Raw genomic sequence first — 19,562 nt, forward strand, 5'->3', positions numbered from 1 at the left:
AATAGTCTCAATGATTTACTTTGAAACAAATCGTCCTGCCACACTCTCGGGGGGGCGCCTGGGCCTCCATCCCGGATCTGGGGCCGCATCTTAGGGTAGAAACTGACACAAAGCGGGGCCTGAGCGGTCCGGGGGCGGCGGCCAAGCTCCGCCCCCACCCCCGGCAGCCAATCAGCTCCCGAGGACGCTCCCACCCCCACACCCGTCTGCACTGCAGCCCACCTCCCCCCACACGCCTCTTCCCAGCCACTTCACTATCAATTTGCAAATCCCCAAGGCGTCTGCCCCGGCGCTTTCCCCCACCTCTGTGGAAGACTCCCCTACTCCGAAGTAGCCCGGTGTGGAAATTGCTGGACGAAAGGGTGAGTCTCATCCAAAGCTGGTTTCTGGGACTAGAGCAGGCCCGGGCACACGGACCAATTCAGGGGCGGCTCCCGATGCAGTCCGCTGAGGTGCGGGTGGGAGAAGGAGGCACTGGGTCTGCCAAAGTGGTCGCGTTTTGGGCCTGAAACTCGTTGGGTTTGGGGTCCAGGGAGATAGATGTCTTTCAAAGGGGGTTCCCTACGCTTCTCCATTGCTGTTTCTGTTTCAGCTTCTTTCTACCCGTCTCATTTCTTTCGTACTGCATTTCTTCTCCAGGAACCTAACCAGCAAGTCTGCCCCTTATAAACATGTTTTATTGTGAAATATATTTCAAAGCTACGCACAGAAGATAATACGACAGATTTACTATATGCTGACATTTTATCACCTTTGCTTCAGTGCTCCCTCTCTTCCTCCACCCCCCTTTCTTTCTAAGAAATAAAACAATTAAAAACCTCTTCCCCCCCACCAAATCTCATACCCCCATCCTCCGAGGTAAGTTAGCTTGCATCCGTTCCCTTGTATATTTCGTCCTTTATAATTAATGTTTATTTTTAGGTAACCAATATATGCGTTTTTGTTCTGAATTTAAAATTTTTGCACGAGATTCAGTATTACAGGGTTTTAACCTGCGGTGCTGTTAGTCCTGACATTGCAGACCCGGAAGGGACTTAGTGAGTGCCAGTCACCAGCCCATCTCATTTAGCTGAAAAATCTGAACACTGAAGAAGATAAAAGATGTGTTCACTGTCTCTCAGGTGGCCGGTGACTTGGCAGGATCCTGAATTCAGGTTCTCTTGATTTCTCTCCCTGCCATTTCTTTTACATAAAACCTGCCGCTGACTTGTTCCTAATGATCCAATTTGGAGAAGGGGAGTTGAAGGAAGATGGGGAAAGGGAGTATAGCTTAGGTTGGGACTCAAACCCTAGTCAGGAATAAAAGGTATGCATTTTCCTGAAATATGAAATATTGAATCTTAGGATGATTTGAATATTTATCAGGCACTCATCCAGTCTTACCGTATACCAAATATATATATGTATATGTGTGTGTGTGTGTGTGTGTGTGTATATATATATGTTTTTTTTTTTTGTTTGAGACGGAGCCTCGCTTGTCGCCCAGGCTGGAGTGCAGTGGCACGATCTCAGCTGACTGCAAGCTCTGCCTCCCGGGTTCATGCCATTCTCCTGCCTCAGCCTCCAGAGTAGCTGGGACTACAGGCGTCCGCCGCCACGCCCGACTAATTTTTTGTATTTTTAGTAGAGACGGGGTTTCACCGTGTTAGCCAGGATGGTCTCGATCTCCTGACCTCGTGATCCACCCGCCTCGACCTCCCAAAGTGTTGGGATTACAGGCATGAGCCACCGCGCCCGGCCCGTATACCAAACATTGATTCATGAACTTTACAAGCATAAACTCACGTAATTGAAGCCTTATAATAAGGCTTAGTATAGGTATTAATTTTTTTATCCCCGTTGTATAGGTAATAAATAACACTGAGGCACAGAGGAATTAGGTAATTTGCCCGAAGTCACACCTTGGTAAAGTGTAGCTCTGGGATTTGAATCCAGTCCACCTAGTCTGGGTCTCTGTCACCACCCTGCATCTCCCATACTGGAGCCAGCACCTGTGAAAGGTGAAGTGGCCACACACACAAGAGAGAGGGGCAGCTCTCAGCTGATATCAGAAAGGAAAGAAATGGAGAGTGGGCGCGGTGGCTCAGGCCTGTAATCCCAACATTTTGGGAGGCCGAAGCGGGCGGATCATTGGAGGTCAGTAATTTGAGACCAGCCTGGCCAACTTGGTGAAATCCCGTCTCTACAAAAATACAAAAATTAGCCAGGCATGATGGCGGGCGCCGATAATCCCAGCTATTTGGGAGGCTGAGGCAGGAGAATCTCTTGAACTCGGAAGGCGGAGGTTGCAGAGAGCGGAGATCGCGCCATTGCACTCCAGCCTGGGCGACAGAGCGAGACTCCGTCTCCAAAGAAAAAGAAAAAAAGGAAAAAGGAAATGCGATTTGAACTGTACACCGAAGAATACATTTTAGTTAACTATTGTTTGAACTGTATATTATTTTTAATTTACAGAAGTAACACGTAACTGCAAACAGTGCAGAGTTATATAAAAAGTTACACCTCTCCTATTTCTCAAGTTAAACAATACTAACGGGTAGAAATAGCCTTGCCTTCTCCCCACCATAATACAAATATATACGGGGTTTGTTTTTCTTATAAAAACAAAAGCATATTCAACAATTTCTACAATTTGTATTTTCCCTTTGGCAATGTATCACTGTGTATTCACCGACTAAATGGAGAGTCAGGCTCTTCGTAAGAACTGAATAATACTAAGCAGAATGTTTGTCCCACAATTTGCGCAGCCTTTCCCTTACTAATGTAGAGTCAGAGAAGTTTATATCTTTAATGAAACGGCCATCCACACTGCCAGGATGGGGTCGCCAGGCGTCCCTAAGCCGCAGCAATGCCAAGCCACCAGGGCCGGCGACACAAAGAAGCGCTGTCCCCCGCCAAGCGCCGCCCTCTCGAGCTCCCACTCCAGCCTGGGAGGAAGTGGGGAGGAGGGGACTCCCGTGGAAACCCCTCCTCTCCTCCTGCTCCGGTCTCCTCCCCGCTCCCAAATCCCGGCTCGGTCGCCCAGTCACTGGTATAGGGAAGCCTCCTCCCTGTGCGACCCTCTTTACGCCAGGCTCTGCCCGCTCCCACCTGCCCCCGTGGAAATCTCAGGGTAACCTGGTGAGTGGCCCTCTCCAAAAGCCTCGCAGGCTGGAGAAGGGGCCAGCGATGGTGGACTCGGCCTGGGTGCTTGGGGAGGGTGGTGCGGGAGGCCGGGGCGGGAGTGCGGGGCGCGATCGGCGCGCTGTGGGTCTGGGTGTGCTGAAGTCGGGGACAGAGAATCCCCTTTGTGTCCGTGTTTCTGCTGGTGATTTTCCTTTGCACTCGGGCCCTGCATCCCCCTGCCGCATTGCTCCTCCCCTCCAGGTTCTGACATCTGATGTTTGTGTGTGCTTGCTTTGTGTGGTTGAGTTACCTAAGGGCCTGACCTAGAGAACTGCGTCTAATCCGTCTTATCCGCTGTTTTGTCGGATGAGAATGCCTGGGGCTTGAGCAGGGTCGCGGGTAGCTGGGACAGAGCATCACTTGTGGCCTACTGTCCTACTGCCCTTTGATCTTTGTGAACACTGTCTTCGGGACTGAGATCTGTCGCCCACTGGCACTGGCCCCTGGAGACTGGAGTGAGCGTTCGTGTGTGTGTGTGTGTGTGTGTGTGTATGTGTGTGTGTTTACGCGCACGGAGGAGCTCCCCTCCTCCCTGCCGGCTGCCCCCACTCCCCAGCCCCCTCCCTCCTCAGACGTCACCGTTTGTGCTCTTTGCAGACTGGCTTTGGGCCTGGGAGGAAAAGAGAGAGTGGAGCCCCCTCCAGACTCCAAGCTGAGTGCTGACAGCCCCTGGGAGTTTAGACGTCCCTTCTCACACACGGTGCATTTGATAGAACACTCCCTGAGGCACGCAGATCCACAGCTGGGGGGAGGCAGCACCCACATTTAAAAAGGAAATAATACCCTGGTCTTCTCACTCCTGGGCTTATGCTCCTCAATTATGTCATCCTCTTGAGTGACCTGGGAGGGAAGTGAGCGAATAAAGTGAAAGACAGAGCCTCCGGGGAACTTGAGAATTAAGTAGGCAGTTTGGTAAGGCAGAAATAGAGGACTAGAAGAAGCAAAGACTCCAGCCCTTCTTACTCCTATGGGGATAGTGGAGGGGCTGAATGGGGAGGATCAGAGAAGGGGCTTCAAAGATGGTGGTAAAAGTCTATTTTTTAAGCTGAGTGGTAGGTATATGGGAGTTTAATTTTTCAGATTGTTTTATTGTTATTTTACCATCTATATCCCTCCACATGTATTACATACTCTTACAGATGTATGAATTAAACAATCTTAAGTGAAAAATAAATAAGAGTGAGCTGGGAATGTCTGGGACAGAATTCAAAAGAAGGAGTTGAACTAGCCCAATATATTGGAAAAGATATTGGATGTAGAAAGAAAAAGAAACAGAAGGTTCATGAGAAAAAAAAAAAACAGCTTGAAGGAGAGAAGACCTATAGAATTGAATGTCTGTAATATAAACCAATTTTCAAGGTCAGGTTAGCCATTTGCTGAAAAAATGATCCTGGGTTTACCCTTATACCCTCATCTGTCATTTAATCATCCAGACATGGAATATCTACTCATCCAAAGAATACAATGTATACTCTGGCCTCACACACTTACTCTAGTTTCAGGATTTGAAATCACACTACCATACGGGATATGGGTGGTGCAGCATCCAGCATGGCCCTCCATCCACCTGTCCTTCCACGCATTTCTCAAAGGGAAACCAGGTTTACGAGCCATGGCGCTGCTTTGTGGTAGGAGTGGAAGCTCTGCTCTCTCCCTGAGTTACAGGTTGTGCCTTCAATACCTTCTGCTTTGGAGGTGGCTTTGGTTCCAGCAAGCTAAAAGGGGCCAGAGGTGGGCGCAGGAGAAAGAAAGCAGGAACCATGGGAGGGGTTAGGGAAAGAAATAAAAGGACATTTCCTCCAGGTTTTATTCATTTGAGCTCACCAAGATTGGAGGACAAACATGGATTCGGGCATGAAGAGGGGGCATTTGGTTCAAAAATCAAGTGATGGAGTCACTGATAGCTGGTTGAAGTGGGGACACAACTGGCTGCAGAGTTCAAGGAACCCCCGCAGAGGAGGAAATGAAATTCATAGGTGGGCAGATGCACAACCCCATCAGAGATGAAAGAAGACCTTTTAGGTCCGGTGAGCCGGGATCAGTTGACCAGTCCACCTCATCATGTAAAAACTGTATCTAATCTTTTAATGTGTGTTTACATGCTTTGACTGAATTTGTATGAACTCGGTGTTGTTTCTCATTGTAGTAGCAATACAATTCAAAAGGATGCAGATTTGTCTAAAGGCAGAGAGAACGGTTCATCTCTTTCCTTCCTAATGTAATCAATGTGATTATGTTGAAATGTGGCCTCCATAGATTTTCAATGCCTATAAAGCCTGGTATGTAACAGGTACTTTTGTATTCCTGGTGCTTGAGAGTATGGACTCCAGCCCTGGGTTTCCTGGATTTGAATCCTAGATCCACCACCACTTACCACCTGTGTGATTTTGAGCAAATAACTAATTCTCTGGGCATTATGATTTTGGAGTTTTTGTTTTGCCCATCCATAAAATGGGGATAGTGATAGTAAATACCTCATAGGTTTATTGTCAGCATTAAATAAGTTACAGAAATCACATGTAATAATGCCAGGAACCTGGTAAGCATTGTGTTGTTACTACTACTAATAATAATTACCACTACTGCTACTAATTACTACTACTACTATTATTATCTTTGCCCATACAAAAATGACTTCATGTTCTGCATATCATAGTGACTTGAAATTTTCACTTAAAATGTATCTAGGACATTCTTCTAGGTGGATGTAAAATATATTCACCTCATCCTTGAACTAGCTCAGAAAACAACTAATGAGATAGATATGTGAGGCCTCTGTTTGGGTTGTACTTGTGCCAGCACTAGAGGCAGCAGAGGCTGAGGGAGAAGGGTTCTAATGGGCAACTCTTTGGGGGGTGTGTATGGGTAGATGACTGGGGGCAGTGCTACAGGGTCTTATGCTGGGTACAATGGGGTATCTGGGGGCTATGTGGAAGTTGGATAGGTGTGGGTTTGGGTTAGAGATGCTGCACCCACAAGCATCAAAAATGGTTCTAGGAAACATTCTTTGTCATTAGTCTATCTATCTGTACTTCTAGGTTTTCATTTATCTCCATTTGTAATTTGGTGTAGCAGTAAGCATCCCTGTACATATAGCTTTGATACTGCCCTTATTTCTGTAAGAAGGGTTATTAGAAGAAGGGTTGTTGGGTCTAAATATAGGCACACCTTTGGAGCCAAGTAGGCACCATAAAATTGTTTCTGAAAAAGAGTGCAGATATTCTCTATCATTCCTGCAGATTGTGATGGTCTTTCAGTATAGAACAGTATTAGCCTTTCAAATATTAAACCTTATTAGCCACCTTTGTCTTCTTCATCTTCATGTTCTTCCCCTTCTCCTCCTCCACTTTCTCCTAGAAAGGAGTATTGTCTTTTTTTGACAATATTATGAGCAACACACAATATATTTTCCATTACTTGACTACTAGTGAGATTGAGCATCTTTTCCACAGAAGTGGCCGTTTAAATCTTCTTTTCTGTGCCATATCTGCTCTTGGAAGGATAGTATTTCCATAGATAGAAAGATTTGGGAGAGGGAACGGAATGGAAAGAGAATGGGAAGATAATCTAAAATGAAAGCAGGACATGTCCAGGGGCATCTGGCAGACTGGATGCTGCAGGGAAACAGGCAGCAGGAGAAAAGGCAGGAAAAGCCAGGGAATGGCCAGCTCTGCAGGCAGTCCACACTGGAAGGCAGTAGATTGTCCCTGGAGACCAAGATGGAGCATTGAGAGTAAATAACATGGTTAGAGTGGTCTTAGAAAAGTAAAGGGTAGGAACAGGTCCTGGTAACTTTGAAATTGGGTCGGTTGAGTCCAGGCATGAATTACTAAGGACCTAAACTAGGTTAATGGCAGTGTGATTGGAAACCATGAACAAGGACATTGATAAGACTTGTGACCAGCTGGATATGGGAGCAGCAGGGAGAAGGGACATATGGTGACACTGTGTGCTTTGCTGTCCTGATTATTTATGGGCACCAGGAGGAGCAGGGAAGAGACAAGCTTCTTACTTACCAAATGTTCGTGTCAGTATCTTCTTAATAGTTCCCTGAGATAGGTAGGTTATTAGTGCTTCTGTTTAACTACTAGAAACATTGAGCTTATGTAATTTGCCTTAAAAGAGCTCCCTTAGAGGGAAATTAATAAATTTAAGACTTTTTTAGTTTAGAGACTGTCTATAAATGGCCAGTGGGGTCTTGAACTTGTTACCTCAAGACTGGAGCTCTTTTATCCTGGCTTGTGGAAGGCACATAGAGATACATGAGAAATGAATGTAATAGTAGTTAGCATTAGTGTTAGTATTAATATTGGTAACAAAATATGAAAACTATTAAATCAGATTCAATACATGCTCAATGCAGTGCTTATAAAACCTATGTTAGGTTAAATTCTTTTTCCACTTTGCAAGAATTCTCTATTACTCACATACTTAAATTAAATGGTTTATTCTTAACCAAATAATTATAAGCATATATGAGTATGCATATATAAATAATTGCATACTTATGAAAAGGCATTTAACCTATGTTATTTCCTTTAATCCTCAGGACAAGCTTGTATGGCAGATATTATAATTCCTATTTAATTAACAAGGAAACTAAATCTGAGATGTGTTGTCTAAGTCTCACAATTGTGAAGCAGCAGAGCTGAAATTCAAACTCAGACTGCCATAAGTCCAGAGCCCAAGTTTATAATCGTGTTGCATATTATGTTGAGAGTGAGCATGTTATCTGACAAGGGAAATAGACAAGTGGTAAGGGCCAAAGATTAAAATGTAAGGACTATCTGCATATTCCAAGAGGAGGTCAGAAAAGGACAGAAAGTAAGTGGTTCTAGAGGTTGGATACAAAGAGGTTACCTCGGGCCATACTGGCAGAGGTGGTTCAGCCTCATGGACTGGGAGAGCAGTGATGTTCTGTGCTGCTGAGTGGTCACTGAAGATGAGACACCCTGCATGACCTGACCATGAAAACACATCTGTCCATGGAGGAAGTGTTTCAGTACAGTACTTGTGGCAGAGGTCAGACCATAGAGCATTGTTAGTGGGGATCTCACTGTGAAGAAGCAGAGGATATTTGTGAGTTCACCTCCACACTGTTGTCAGCTGCATCCCAGGTGCAATTAGGATTCTGCAGTAATTTCATATCTTGTTACCTTCTGCTCCTGGTGGTAGGAGACTTGCATTTAAACCACAGAGGACTTCCACTTTCCTCTTACCTAGCCTGTAACACTGACCAAAGAACCTTCTCTGAAAGCCCAGGCATTTCACATAGAAGTTCTGAGTAATCTGATTAGTGTGGGAGCCAAGAGGGATGGAATGGGCTGGGAGCACAACATGCCGCTCCACTCTATGAATTCCCAGCAGCTGCTGTAGCAAATGACCACAAATGGGGTAGCTTAAAATAACAGGAAGACATCATTTCACAGTTCTGAAGGTTTAGAAGTTTGAAATCCAGGTGTCAGCAGTGTGGAGATTCTGAGGCAGAATTTGTTCCATGCCTCTCTTAGCTCCTGGTGTTTGCCAGCAATTCTTGGTCTTCCTTGGCTTGTAGACTCATCACTCTGATCTCTGCCCCCATTTTCTGATAGCATTCTCCCATGTGTTTCCAAATGTCCTCTTACGAGGATATCAGTCATTAGACTATGACCCATTTGAATCACCTATGACCTCATCTTAGCTTCATTACATCTATGAAAACCTCTTTCCAAATAAGTCCTATGGGTTAGGACTTCAAATGTCTCTTTGGGGGACACAGTTCCATGCTCATTCCTTCCTTCTGTTTGTTTCCGTCTGTGATGGAAAAGTATCAAGCTCTCTGAGTTTGTCCACAGAGTTTAAGAGGAGAGGGCCCAGTGGGGTCTCCTGGACTTCAGTCACTAACACCGAGTGCTTGAATCATTTCAATCAACCTCATCTGCATAGTGGGAAGAATCCCCCAGCTACTGGAAGAGTGAACTGCTCTATTTGTTTCTTTGTTAATCCATTGTTCGCCAAGCTGAGCCTTTGCTTTCTTCTCTGCAGAAACCAACAGAGCCATGGCGACTCCTTCTGCTGCCTTTGAGGCCCTTATGAATGGTGTGACAAGCTGGGATGTACCAGAAGATGCCGTTCCATGTGAACTGCTTCTTATTGGAGAGGCTTCATTTCCTGTGATGGTGAATGATATGGGCCAGGTCCTCATTGCTGCCTCCTCCTATGGGCGCGGCCGCCTGGTGGTCATGTCCCATGAGGACTACTTGGTGGAAGCCCAGCTCACGCCCTTTCTCCTGAACGCAGTGGGGTGGCTTTGCTCTTCCCCTGGGGCTCCCATTGGTGTACACCCATCCCTGGCACCTTTGGCCAAAATCCTCGAGGGCTCTGGAATGGATGCAAAGGTTGAGCCAGAAGTGAAAGACTCCCTGGGGGTTTATTGTATTGATGCCTACAATGAAACCATGACGGAAAAGCTGGTCAAGTTCATGAAACGTGGTGGCGGCTTGCTCATAGGAGGACAAGCCTGGGACTGGGCCAACCAGGGTGATGATGAAAGGGTTCTCTTCACATTCCCCGGGAACCTGGTGACCAGTGTGGCTGGCATTTACTTTACTGACAACAAAGGGGACACAAGTTTCTTTAAAGTCTCCAAGAAGATGCCCAAGATCCCAGTGTTGGTTAGGTGAGTACCTTACCCCCACTTGGGAGTTGGCTCCAGGGTTAAAAAGCAGACCCAGTTCTTAGCTTCAGGTTGCTCCAAAGCTAATGTAAGAGTGCTCCCAGGCACTCAGTTATGGAATCACTACATATCAACTAGATTTTTTAAATGCCCTGAGACATAGGAGGGGCAAGGTCCTCACTGCCCCTGTCTTCCCAGACCAGACCATTTAGCTCTTTGATAGTTGGAACTTACTGACGGCTATGGTCCCAGTGTCTTGCATAATCAAAACTGTGCTGTTGACCCCAACAGTTGGCGTAGTTAATCCAGATGGTTTACAGGAGAGGTTGCTTTCAACAGGAATGTGAAGAAAAGGAAAACAGGCATGAAGGACCCCATGAACCAAAGCCTAGAGAGGTGTGGGAAAGGTTTTGAAATGTCCATCCAGGTGAGGTTAGGATGCGATAGGAAGTAGAAGCCTTCAGAAGTTAAGATATCAGAAAAGATGGTCCAAGTTATATGTGCTAAATCTAGGAGGGGCAAAAGATTGATGATCAGTAATGAAGGAGTCAGGTGATGGGTACGGGACAGGCTGCACGGGAAGTTATTGGAGTGTACTGCCCTGTCTGCTTTGCTCTCACTGCACTCCAGCACCACATATAGTGCCTAACAGATAGCAGGTCAGTAGGTGCTCAGTGAACATCTCTTACATGCATGACTGCATGAATGAATGAGAGGGATTAGAAGCTGGATTAGTCCCAGGAGAAGAAAAAGTACGTTAAGTCACTCTCCATATTCTATATTAACATTCTCAGCATCCTCAGAACAAACAACACTGATATTTCTGACTGGTGGGAATGGAGCAAGGTAGGATTGGGTGAGGAAGACACACCAAGGTACCATGAAGGTGTGGGAAATGAGCTATGACTTCTCCTTGGCATGGGACTTTTAGGGAAGTTTTAGGAAGATCAACCAGAATAGTTAGTCTACTCTGGTTTTGGACAAAAAGATGACTCGTATCATTTTAGCCCAAATATTGGGCTTCTGCAAAGGAGTTCAAACTCTGTTCATTCATCCCTTTATTTAGCCAGAGTTTATTGAATATATTATATCCCAGGCATTATTTCCTATTTCAAGAACCTGATTTGCAAAGATCTGAGAAATAGGGGTGCAGGAACATCTCCAATTACAAGACTTGGAAACAAAAGTTGAAAACCAAGTAACTGTTGTAGGAAGAGGGCTATGCTGTCATTGTTCAAAAAACCTGGAAACCTGGATCTAATCTACAACCAGTAATTGCACAGTGTGACCTTAACATGTCCTTTCAATTCTCTTTTTCTGTCTAAAGGAAAGTGTTGGCATAGAAGCTCCTACTGTCCCTTGTAGCTATTACTCCATTTTTCAGTCTACAGTGATCTCCGCATGTTCACAGTCATCAGAGATGCATAGAAAAGAACTCCGTGCAAATGGTCATACTCTGAATGCCCAAATGCTCCAATAAATTTGGTTTGAAAATACCCCCAGAAAACCTGAATTGACCAACCTTATAAATTAATGCTATCCATGCCCCCTTCAGTTTGAAAAATGGCGAAGGGATATTAGACACAAAAGAGACTTGGTTGTAAGTTTATTTATAATAAGCATCTTGCACAGCCTTGGAGGTCATTGCTGGTTATTGCTGGTTATATGTTAGGCATATATAGAATCCTAATTAGAGGTTTTAGGTCAGAATCAATGCTCAAGCGTGGTGGGGTGAATGTATTTACCTAACTCATGCTTTGTACTTCTTACTATTTTCTTAGCCATATATACTAAAGTTGTTTTAACTGATTTTCACAAAATAGAACTTTTTAGAGAGTGAGCACAAGTGGCAAAATGTGCTATTTTATAACAGAGATTGCCTCATCACAATTGTTTTCTTTTCCTTTTAATGAACATTTTTTTCCTTTTTAATTTTAAAATACGTGCTTCTTGGGAAAAAAGTAAAATAATTCAGAAGCATACAAAGTAAAAAGTGAAAGATCTTTGTTCTCCACCTCATCCTCTGCCTCTCACTAATTCTTTTCTTCGCCTCTTCCCAAGAAATGATCACTGCTAATGGTTTGGAAGGTATCTTTTCTAATGTTTTTCCTCCATTTATGCATTGGGGTTAGAGTTGGGAGAGCTGGACTGGTAGAAAGAGAGACAGAGAAAAAGAGAGAGATCTGCAACTTGCTCTTTCATTTACTATATCCTGAGCATTTTTTCATATCCCTATAAGAAGATGGGCATCATCCTTTTGTAGACCATCTTCATTTGAATTGTCCCGAAATTCATTTAACCGTTTGCCTATTAGCACATTAATGTTATTTCTAGTTTTTTCTTATAAATAATAATACAATGACTGTCTTTTCACTACAACCCCTAAGCTTGACATACCCCTTTTCATTTTAAAGACTTGGCAATTTCCTTTTAGAAACATCTAATTTTGGAAATTTTTAAATACATAACAGAAATAGAAATAGAACAATGAGTGCATGTACTCATCACCCAGGGGATGGTATCAAATCACACCCCACCCACTCCTTAACCTTTCCCGTTTGTTTTGAAGCCAGTCTCCAACCGTGTATCGTTTTACCCATAAAACAGCATATCTCCAAAAGATAAAGACAAATTTTTAAATATAGTCACAATACTGTTAGCCCATTTTTAAAATTATCACTATTTTTCTGTCCTGACAAAATGTCAATAACCATATCATTTTCAAAAGGATTCCATAAGTGTCACCTGTTACGTACGTATGTCTGTACTTAACTCTTTAAATCAACTGATTATATAATCAGTTAAGTCATGGAAATATAAATAATATATTTATATTATATGTTGATCTAAAGGTTAAGTATAGAGATATGTATATCACAATTGTTTCATACTCTCATTGTGATTTTAGAATTGAATTTGGCTTTTGCTTTATATATTTCAAAGCTATATTTTATGTTTATAAAAACTCATGACCTTTTTATGGCTCATACATTTTTGTCATCTAAAATATTATTTCTTGCATTTAGTATTTTTCATCTTAAACTCTATTTTGTCTAACATAATTATGACTCCTACTTTGTTTTATTTATTGATCTTTTTATTCTTTCTTCTGTTTTTAAAGATATATCTCTTAGTACAAATCTGATTTTTAACTCAATTAAGAGTTAAAAATGTATATAATTAAGGACATTGATTTTTTATATAATTAAGGACATTGATGTTTTTCTTCTAGTTCCATCATCTTATTTGATGTTCTTTGTTAAACATCCTTGTTGCTTCTTTTTAAATTTTCCTTTGATGCCTTTAGCTTGATTGGAGTTTCTTTTCCCCTTCTCTCTGTCTGGAAATTATACACAATTTTTGTATCATTATTGTAGCTACCTTTAATTTCTCCCAGCTCTTTCTTTCAAATTTTTCATACTTAAGGAAAAGTCAGAATAACATAATAATCAACATACCCTTTACCTAGATTCACCAGTGGTTACATTTTGTCACATATACTGCATAAGTATACATAGGAAGAAATTATTTGGCCTAGCCATTTGAGAGTAACCTACAGATCTCAAGAATGAAGGAGGCAGGTGATAGATATGACACATCATACCTGACTACTTCAGCCTGTAGCTCCTAACAAGGACATTCTCCCATATAACCACAATACAGTTATCTCGCTCAAAACATGTAACATTGATAGAATGCTGTTATCTAATGTCCATGTTCAAATGTCTCTAATTGTTCCAAAAATATCCCTTTTTTTAGATTTTTAACAATATAGGATTTATTCAAGTTTCTGTATCATGTTTCTTTAGTCTCCTTTAATCAAAATAGTTCCCTAGCTTTTTAAAAATCTTCCAGGACATTAGTATTTTTGAAGTCTGCAGTTCAGTTGTTTTATGGAATGCCCTTCAGTTTGACTTTGTCTAATTGTTTTTTTTTTTCCATAATTAGTTCACACATTTTTGGCGAGAAAATAATTTATGTTGCTTTCATCACAGTGTCACAAATTAAAGGCGCATGAGCTCAGTTTGTCCAATTATTGGTGATGTTCAAATTGGTCATTTAATTAAATTGGAGTTTGCCAGATTTTCCTATTTTACTGATTTTATTTATTATATTTTATTTCTATTTATTTTATTCCTTTCCCCCCCTTTTTAAAACTAATTTAGTGTGTGGTGTGACAATGTGAGATATATATGAATATCCTGTTTGCCAACAACCTTTCACCCAGTGGTTTTAGGTTTCATTGGTGATCTGTGCCTGAGTAAATATTTATGAAAGTGGCTACTTCTACCACTTCAGCCACTTCTGAACCTTTCTTCAAAATTCATCTCAGGTATCACATCTTTAGAAACCTGTCCCTTACTCCTCTCCTCATTCTGATATAGATGAGTCTTTTGTGCTCCTATATTAACCTAACATCTTAGCTCAGGCTAAGTGATGGTTTACTTGGAAATTTCTCCAAGAACTGATTGACATCCTTTGGTAAATAAGACCTTTGCCTCCTCACCTTCACATTTACTGTTAGGTTTGTTCTTTTTAAATGTTTGTTTTAGTATCACTCTATACTCATGGATCCTTTTCTTTTAAGATCGAATACATTACAATCCATTTATAGTCAGTATTTTTTGAAGGTCAAGTTGTCCCAAATTTGGCAAGTTAAAGCCTCATTAAGCTGTCTCCTGAGCCCATCAGATTTTTTTAGTATTTACTTAATTTCTGACATAAAAAGATGTTGCAAGTTTATGTTGTACTTCTCTTCTCAAAGCCTGGATTCAGCCATTTCCTCAAGGAATGCTAGTTCCTTTTAGTGGTGAATGGCATTTAGAAACCGAGGTCTAAAGCATGCTCACTGCTATGGTGTCATCATTTCTGGGTTCCTCAGAAGAGAGAACCATGATATCTTTTAATCGTACATTCATACTGATACCTTCAATTTTAATTCAAAACCACAGGATTCTTCTTCTCTTTCACTCATTCCATATTAGTATTCTTCTGCCATAGTGAGAATCCTGGTTTCAGCAGCTTCAACATTTACTTATTTGCTCAGTCCAGTAGTACACACAAACGAGTTTCATGATTACTATACCCATACTATTACCAATGACAAACTTGGTAAGTTATTTTTGCCTTCCGAATATACCACACTGAGCGTATAGAGTCCAGCAAGTACTATATTCAAAAGTATTGGAGTTGCTTTTTACATTTGGGCCTGTTTTTATTCCGTGTGGGGTTTTCTCCATATTTGTTTATTTAATTTTATCTTATGAATGCTAACTGTTAGCATGGCTACAATAGCAGAATACACATTCTTTTATGTGCACATGAAAATATTCATGAAGATAGACCATTTGCTGTGCTATAAAATAAGCCTTAGCAAGAGTAAAAGAATTGAAATCATACCATATATGTCCTCATCACAGTGGAATTAAATTAGAATTAAATAACATAAAACATATCTGAAAAATTCCTAAATATTTGTGAATTTAAAAACATGTTTCTAACTACTCCTTAAGTCAAAGCAGAAATTACAAAGGAAATTAGAAAATATTTAGAACTGAATAAAAATGAAAGCATAGCATGTAGAGTTCTATTAAAACAGTGCTAAGAAAGATATGCCTTTAAATACTTTTATTAGGAAAGGAGAAAAGTTGAAACTCAATGAACTATGTTTCCATATTAAGAATCTAAGAAAAGGAAATTGAATCCAACTCAAAATCTGTAGAAGAAACGAGGAATAATAAAGAGAGCAGAAATCTGTGAAACAACTTCCAAAAAAAAAAAAGTAAATCACTGAAACCAAAAGCTGATTAGTTGAAAAAAAATCATTAAAAGTGATTAACCTCTAGATAGACTATGACAATAGGAGAGAGAACACACAAATTATGAATTTCAGGAATAGAAGAAGGAACATTAGTACAGATTCTACAGACATTACAAGGGTAATAAGGGACTATTACAACTTTATGCCAATAAATGTGATGCCTTAGATGAGATAGACCAATTTCCTGACAGACAAAAATTACCAAAATTGATACAAAAAGAAACATGAAATATATGCTAAATAAATTGAATTGTAATTTTAAACATTCCAACACTAAATGCTATGTGGTATCCTGGAATGGATCCTAAAAGACATTGGTGTGAAAACTGATGATGTTTATATAAAATCTGGAGTTTATTTAGTAGTATTTGATCACTGTTGACTTCTTAGTTTTGCCAAATGTACAATAGATGTTTTACTATATTGCAAGTGTTCAATTTTCTTACATTTCAAAATAGAAATTGTATTTAAAATCAACAACACAAAGAAAATTCCAGGCCCAGACAGCTTCATTGATGAATTTTATCAAACATTCAAGGAACAAATAATACAAATCCTACATAAACTCTTTTTAAAAATAGAAAAGGAGGGAAGATTTTTCAACTTGATTTATTAAAACAGCATTTCTCTAATACTGAAACCAGAAAAGGACATTGTAAGAAAGCTACAAAACAATATCCTTCGTGAATATAGATGAAAAAGTTCTTAATAAAATATTAATAGAATGCAGAAATATATAAAAAGAATAATACATTATGACCAAGTAAAGCTATCCTTGGATGAATGTCTGGTTTAACATTCAGTAATCAGATTAACTCACCATATTAATAGAATGAATGAGAAAAACCATATAATTCAAGGCTGGGCATGGTGGCTCACACCTGTAATCCCAGCACTTTGGGAGGCCAAGGTGAGCGGATCATTTGAGATCAGGAGTTTGATTTGAGACCGTCCTGACCACCATGGTGAAACACTGTCTCTATTAAAATATAAAAGTTAGCTGGGCATGTGGCGTGCGCCTGCAGTCCCAGCTATTGGGGAGGCTGAGGCGTGAGAATCATTTGAACCTGGGAGGCAGAGGTTGCAGTGAGCTGAGATTGTGTCTCTGTACTCAGCCTGGGCAACAGAGTGAGACTGTCTCAAAAAAAAAAAAGAAGAAAAATCATATAATTCAGTAATACACATATGAAATATTGACCAAATTCAATACCAAATCATACCAAATTATGATAAAATTTCAGCAAATGAGAAATAAAAAGGAACTTCTTCAACTGGATAAAAATGTCTATGAAAAATATATAGTTAAAAATATTCTTAATGGTGAATACTGAACATTTCCCCCTAAGACTGAGAACAAGACAAGGAATAATACCTGCACTCACCTCTTCTATTCAACATTGTGCTACAGGTCCTACCCAGTGTGATAAGGCAAGGAAAATAAGGCATAGAGATTGGAAATTAAAAATAAAAACTTATATATGTGTTTTGTTTTTCTAGAACACTGAGTCAAAAGACGGGAAATGTTTGAATCTTGGTGTCAGAAAACAAATTTAAAAGAAAAATCTTCTTACATTTAGAAGATTTTTAAATGACAAGATCTGTTTAAACATAAAGTCAGCAGAGCATTTCCTAGAATGGAATTATTTTATTTTTAGAAGTATTTGCAAAAAGCATGATCATCTATGTAAAAAAAATCCTAAAATATCTACAGAAAAGCTATAATAATTAATTTTAACAAGGTTGTAAGATACAAAAATCAATTTACAAAAACCAATTACTTTTTTAATATATTAGCAACCAACAATTGGTAATTAAAATTTAAAAATACAACATTTAAAATAGAACCCAAATTATGAAGTAGTAAGTGTTAAATTTAACAAGATATGTCATGAGACCTGTATGGTGAAAACTACAAAACATCTTTGAGAGAAATTAAATAAAACCTACAGAAATGGAGAAATATACCATGTTGATGGATCAGAACACTTGATATTTTAAGATGTCAATTTCCCCCCATTAACCTACAGATTTAATGCAGTCCGTAGTTCAAAATGATTCTAAAAATATACAAATGAAATAGAACTAACATAGGCTAGTTTTAAGACTTTTTACAGAGATGAAGTAGTCAAAACACTTTGATATTGGCATAAAGATAGACATGCAGATCAATGAAACAGACCTATTTAGAGATAGACCCACAGATTTATGGTCAATTGTTTTTTGACAAAGTTGCTCAGGTAATTCAATGAGGAAATGACAGTCTTTTCAACATATGGTTCTGGAACAACTGGTGAATTGTGACCCTCACCCCACTCCATAAAAGCTAATATTTAAAAATAGATCTAGAGCTAAATGCAAAAGCTAAATTTTAAAAACTTCTAAATGAAAACATAGGAGAAAATATCTGTGACCTTGACCTTTGCAGTTTTTGCCTACATAGAACACAAAAAGTACATGAACCATAAAAGGAAAAGATTAATAAATTGAGCTTTATTTTTTAAAAGTAAATAGCTTCTGCAGTTCAATAGTCAGTATTAAGGAAACAAAAAGGCAAGCCACAGACTGGAAAAAAAATATTCGCAATACTTATATCTGACAATGGACTTGCATTCAGAATACATAGAGAACTCTTACATTCCAATAATAAGACCATTCATGTTTGTTTGTTTTTGTTTTTGTTTCCTGAGACAGGGTCTCTCTTTCTGTCCCAGGCTGAAGTGCAGTAGCACAAACATGGCACTCAAGCAATCCTTTCTCCTCAGTCTCCTGAGTAGCCGGGACTACAGGTGCACACTACCACACCTGGCCATTATAAAAATTTTTTGTAGAGATGGAGTCTCACCATATTGCCCAGGCTGTTTTCAGCCTCCTGGGCTCAAGCATTCCTGCCTTGGCCTCCCAAAGTGCTGGGATTATAGGCATGAGATACCACATCCTGCAAGTTTTTTTTTTTTTTTAAGCCTAAATATTTTAACACATTTCACAAAAGATAAAATATAAAAGGCCAAAAAGCCCAAATGATTCTATCATTAATCATCAGAAAAATGCAAAAACTAAAATCACAATGAAATACCCTATGGCACCATAAAAATGACCAAAATTAAAGACTCACTATACGAATTGTTGACAAGAATGTGGTTTTATACATCGCCAGTGGGAAAATAAAATGACACAACCACTTTGGAAGATGATTTGGCAATTTCATATAAAGTTAACTGACAATTAACATACAATTTAGCCATTTCATCACCCTTTATCCAAGAGAAAGGAAAACATGTCCACACAAAAACTTGTACATTAATGTTTAGGGCAGCAAGCCCAAACCAAAGACTACCCAAATGTCCATCAACAGATGACAGGATTAACAAAGTGGAGACTGTCCCCAGAATGGCATAATACACAGCTGTAGATGAAGATGCATTACGGATAGTGCCACAGTATGCATGGTTCTCACAAAGTTATTCTGAGTCAAAGAAGCCAAACTCAAAGGAGTACATACTTTATTATTACATTATATGAAGCTTTAGAAAAGACAAATCTAATGTTTATGGATAGAAAGCGCATCAGTAGTTGCCTGTGGTTGTGTGTGGGACCTGGATTATCATACTGGGGCAAAAGGTAGCTTTTGAGGGTGATAAAAAAGTTGTATATTTTCACTGTGGTGGTGGTGGTGGTGGTTACTCAGATGTATAAACTTAGCCAAAGCTCATCAAGATGTACTTTGTGAATTTTATCATGTCAGTGAAGATGATTGTTAAAAATGGGCATGTTTGAAATTTCAACACCATTTAAATGGGTGCAATTAAAGAAGTCTCATTCTCTTCCCTATTACTTGTAATCTGTTCCCACTAACTCCTGTAGGTACCCAATTTCATTAGTTTCTTGACTGTTATTTTCTCTGTTTGTTTTTGATGGAAGTAT

The 19,562-nt window shown here is 40.1% G+C and overlaps 1 protein-coding gene across 8 annotated transcripts in view; it reads left to right on the plus strand.

Annotated features, from left to right (window-relative positions):
* The window catches only part of TCAF1 (TRPM8 channel associated factor 1), a 52,322-nt gene that overhangs the window by 17,215 nt on the left and 15,545 nt on the right, over positions 1-19,562 (plus strand). For 4 of the 8 annotated variants that reach the window (XM_033191744.1, XM_033191750.1, XM_033191749.1 and 1 more), the window contains exon 2: positions 9,190-9,823. In XM_033191744.1, coding sequence (XP_033047635.1) covers positions 9,204-9,823 — 620 coding nt within the window. In that variant the 5' untranslated portion in view covers positions 9,190-9,203. Of the gene's footprint in view, positions 1-204; positions 363-2,926; positions 3,121-3,762; positions 3,939-9,189; positions 9,824-19,562 lie in introns of those variants that run through there. The other 4 variants (XM_033191746.1, XM_033191745.1, XM_033191747.1 and 1 more) reach the window with 4 other exon arrangements.

Source organism: Trachypithecus francoisi, unplaced genomic scaffold (genome assembly GCF_009764315.1).
Source record: "Trachypithecus francoisi isolate TF-2019V2 unplaced genomic scaffold, Tfra_2.0 Lachesis_group4, whole genome shotgun sequence".
NCBI lineage: Eukaryota > Metazoa > Chordata > Mammalia > Primates > Cercopithecidae > Trachypithecus > Trachypithecus francoisi.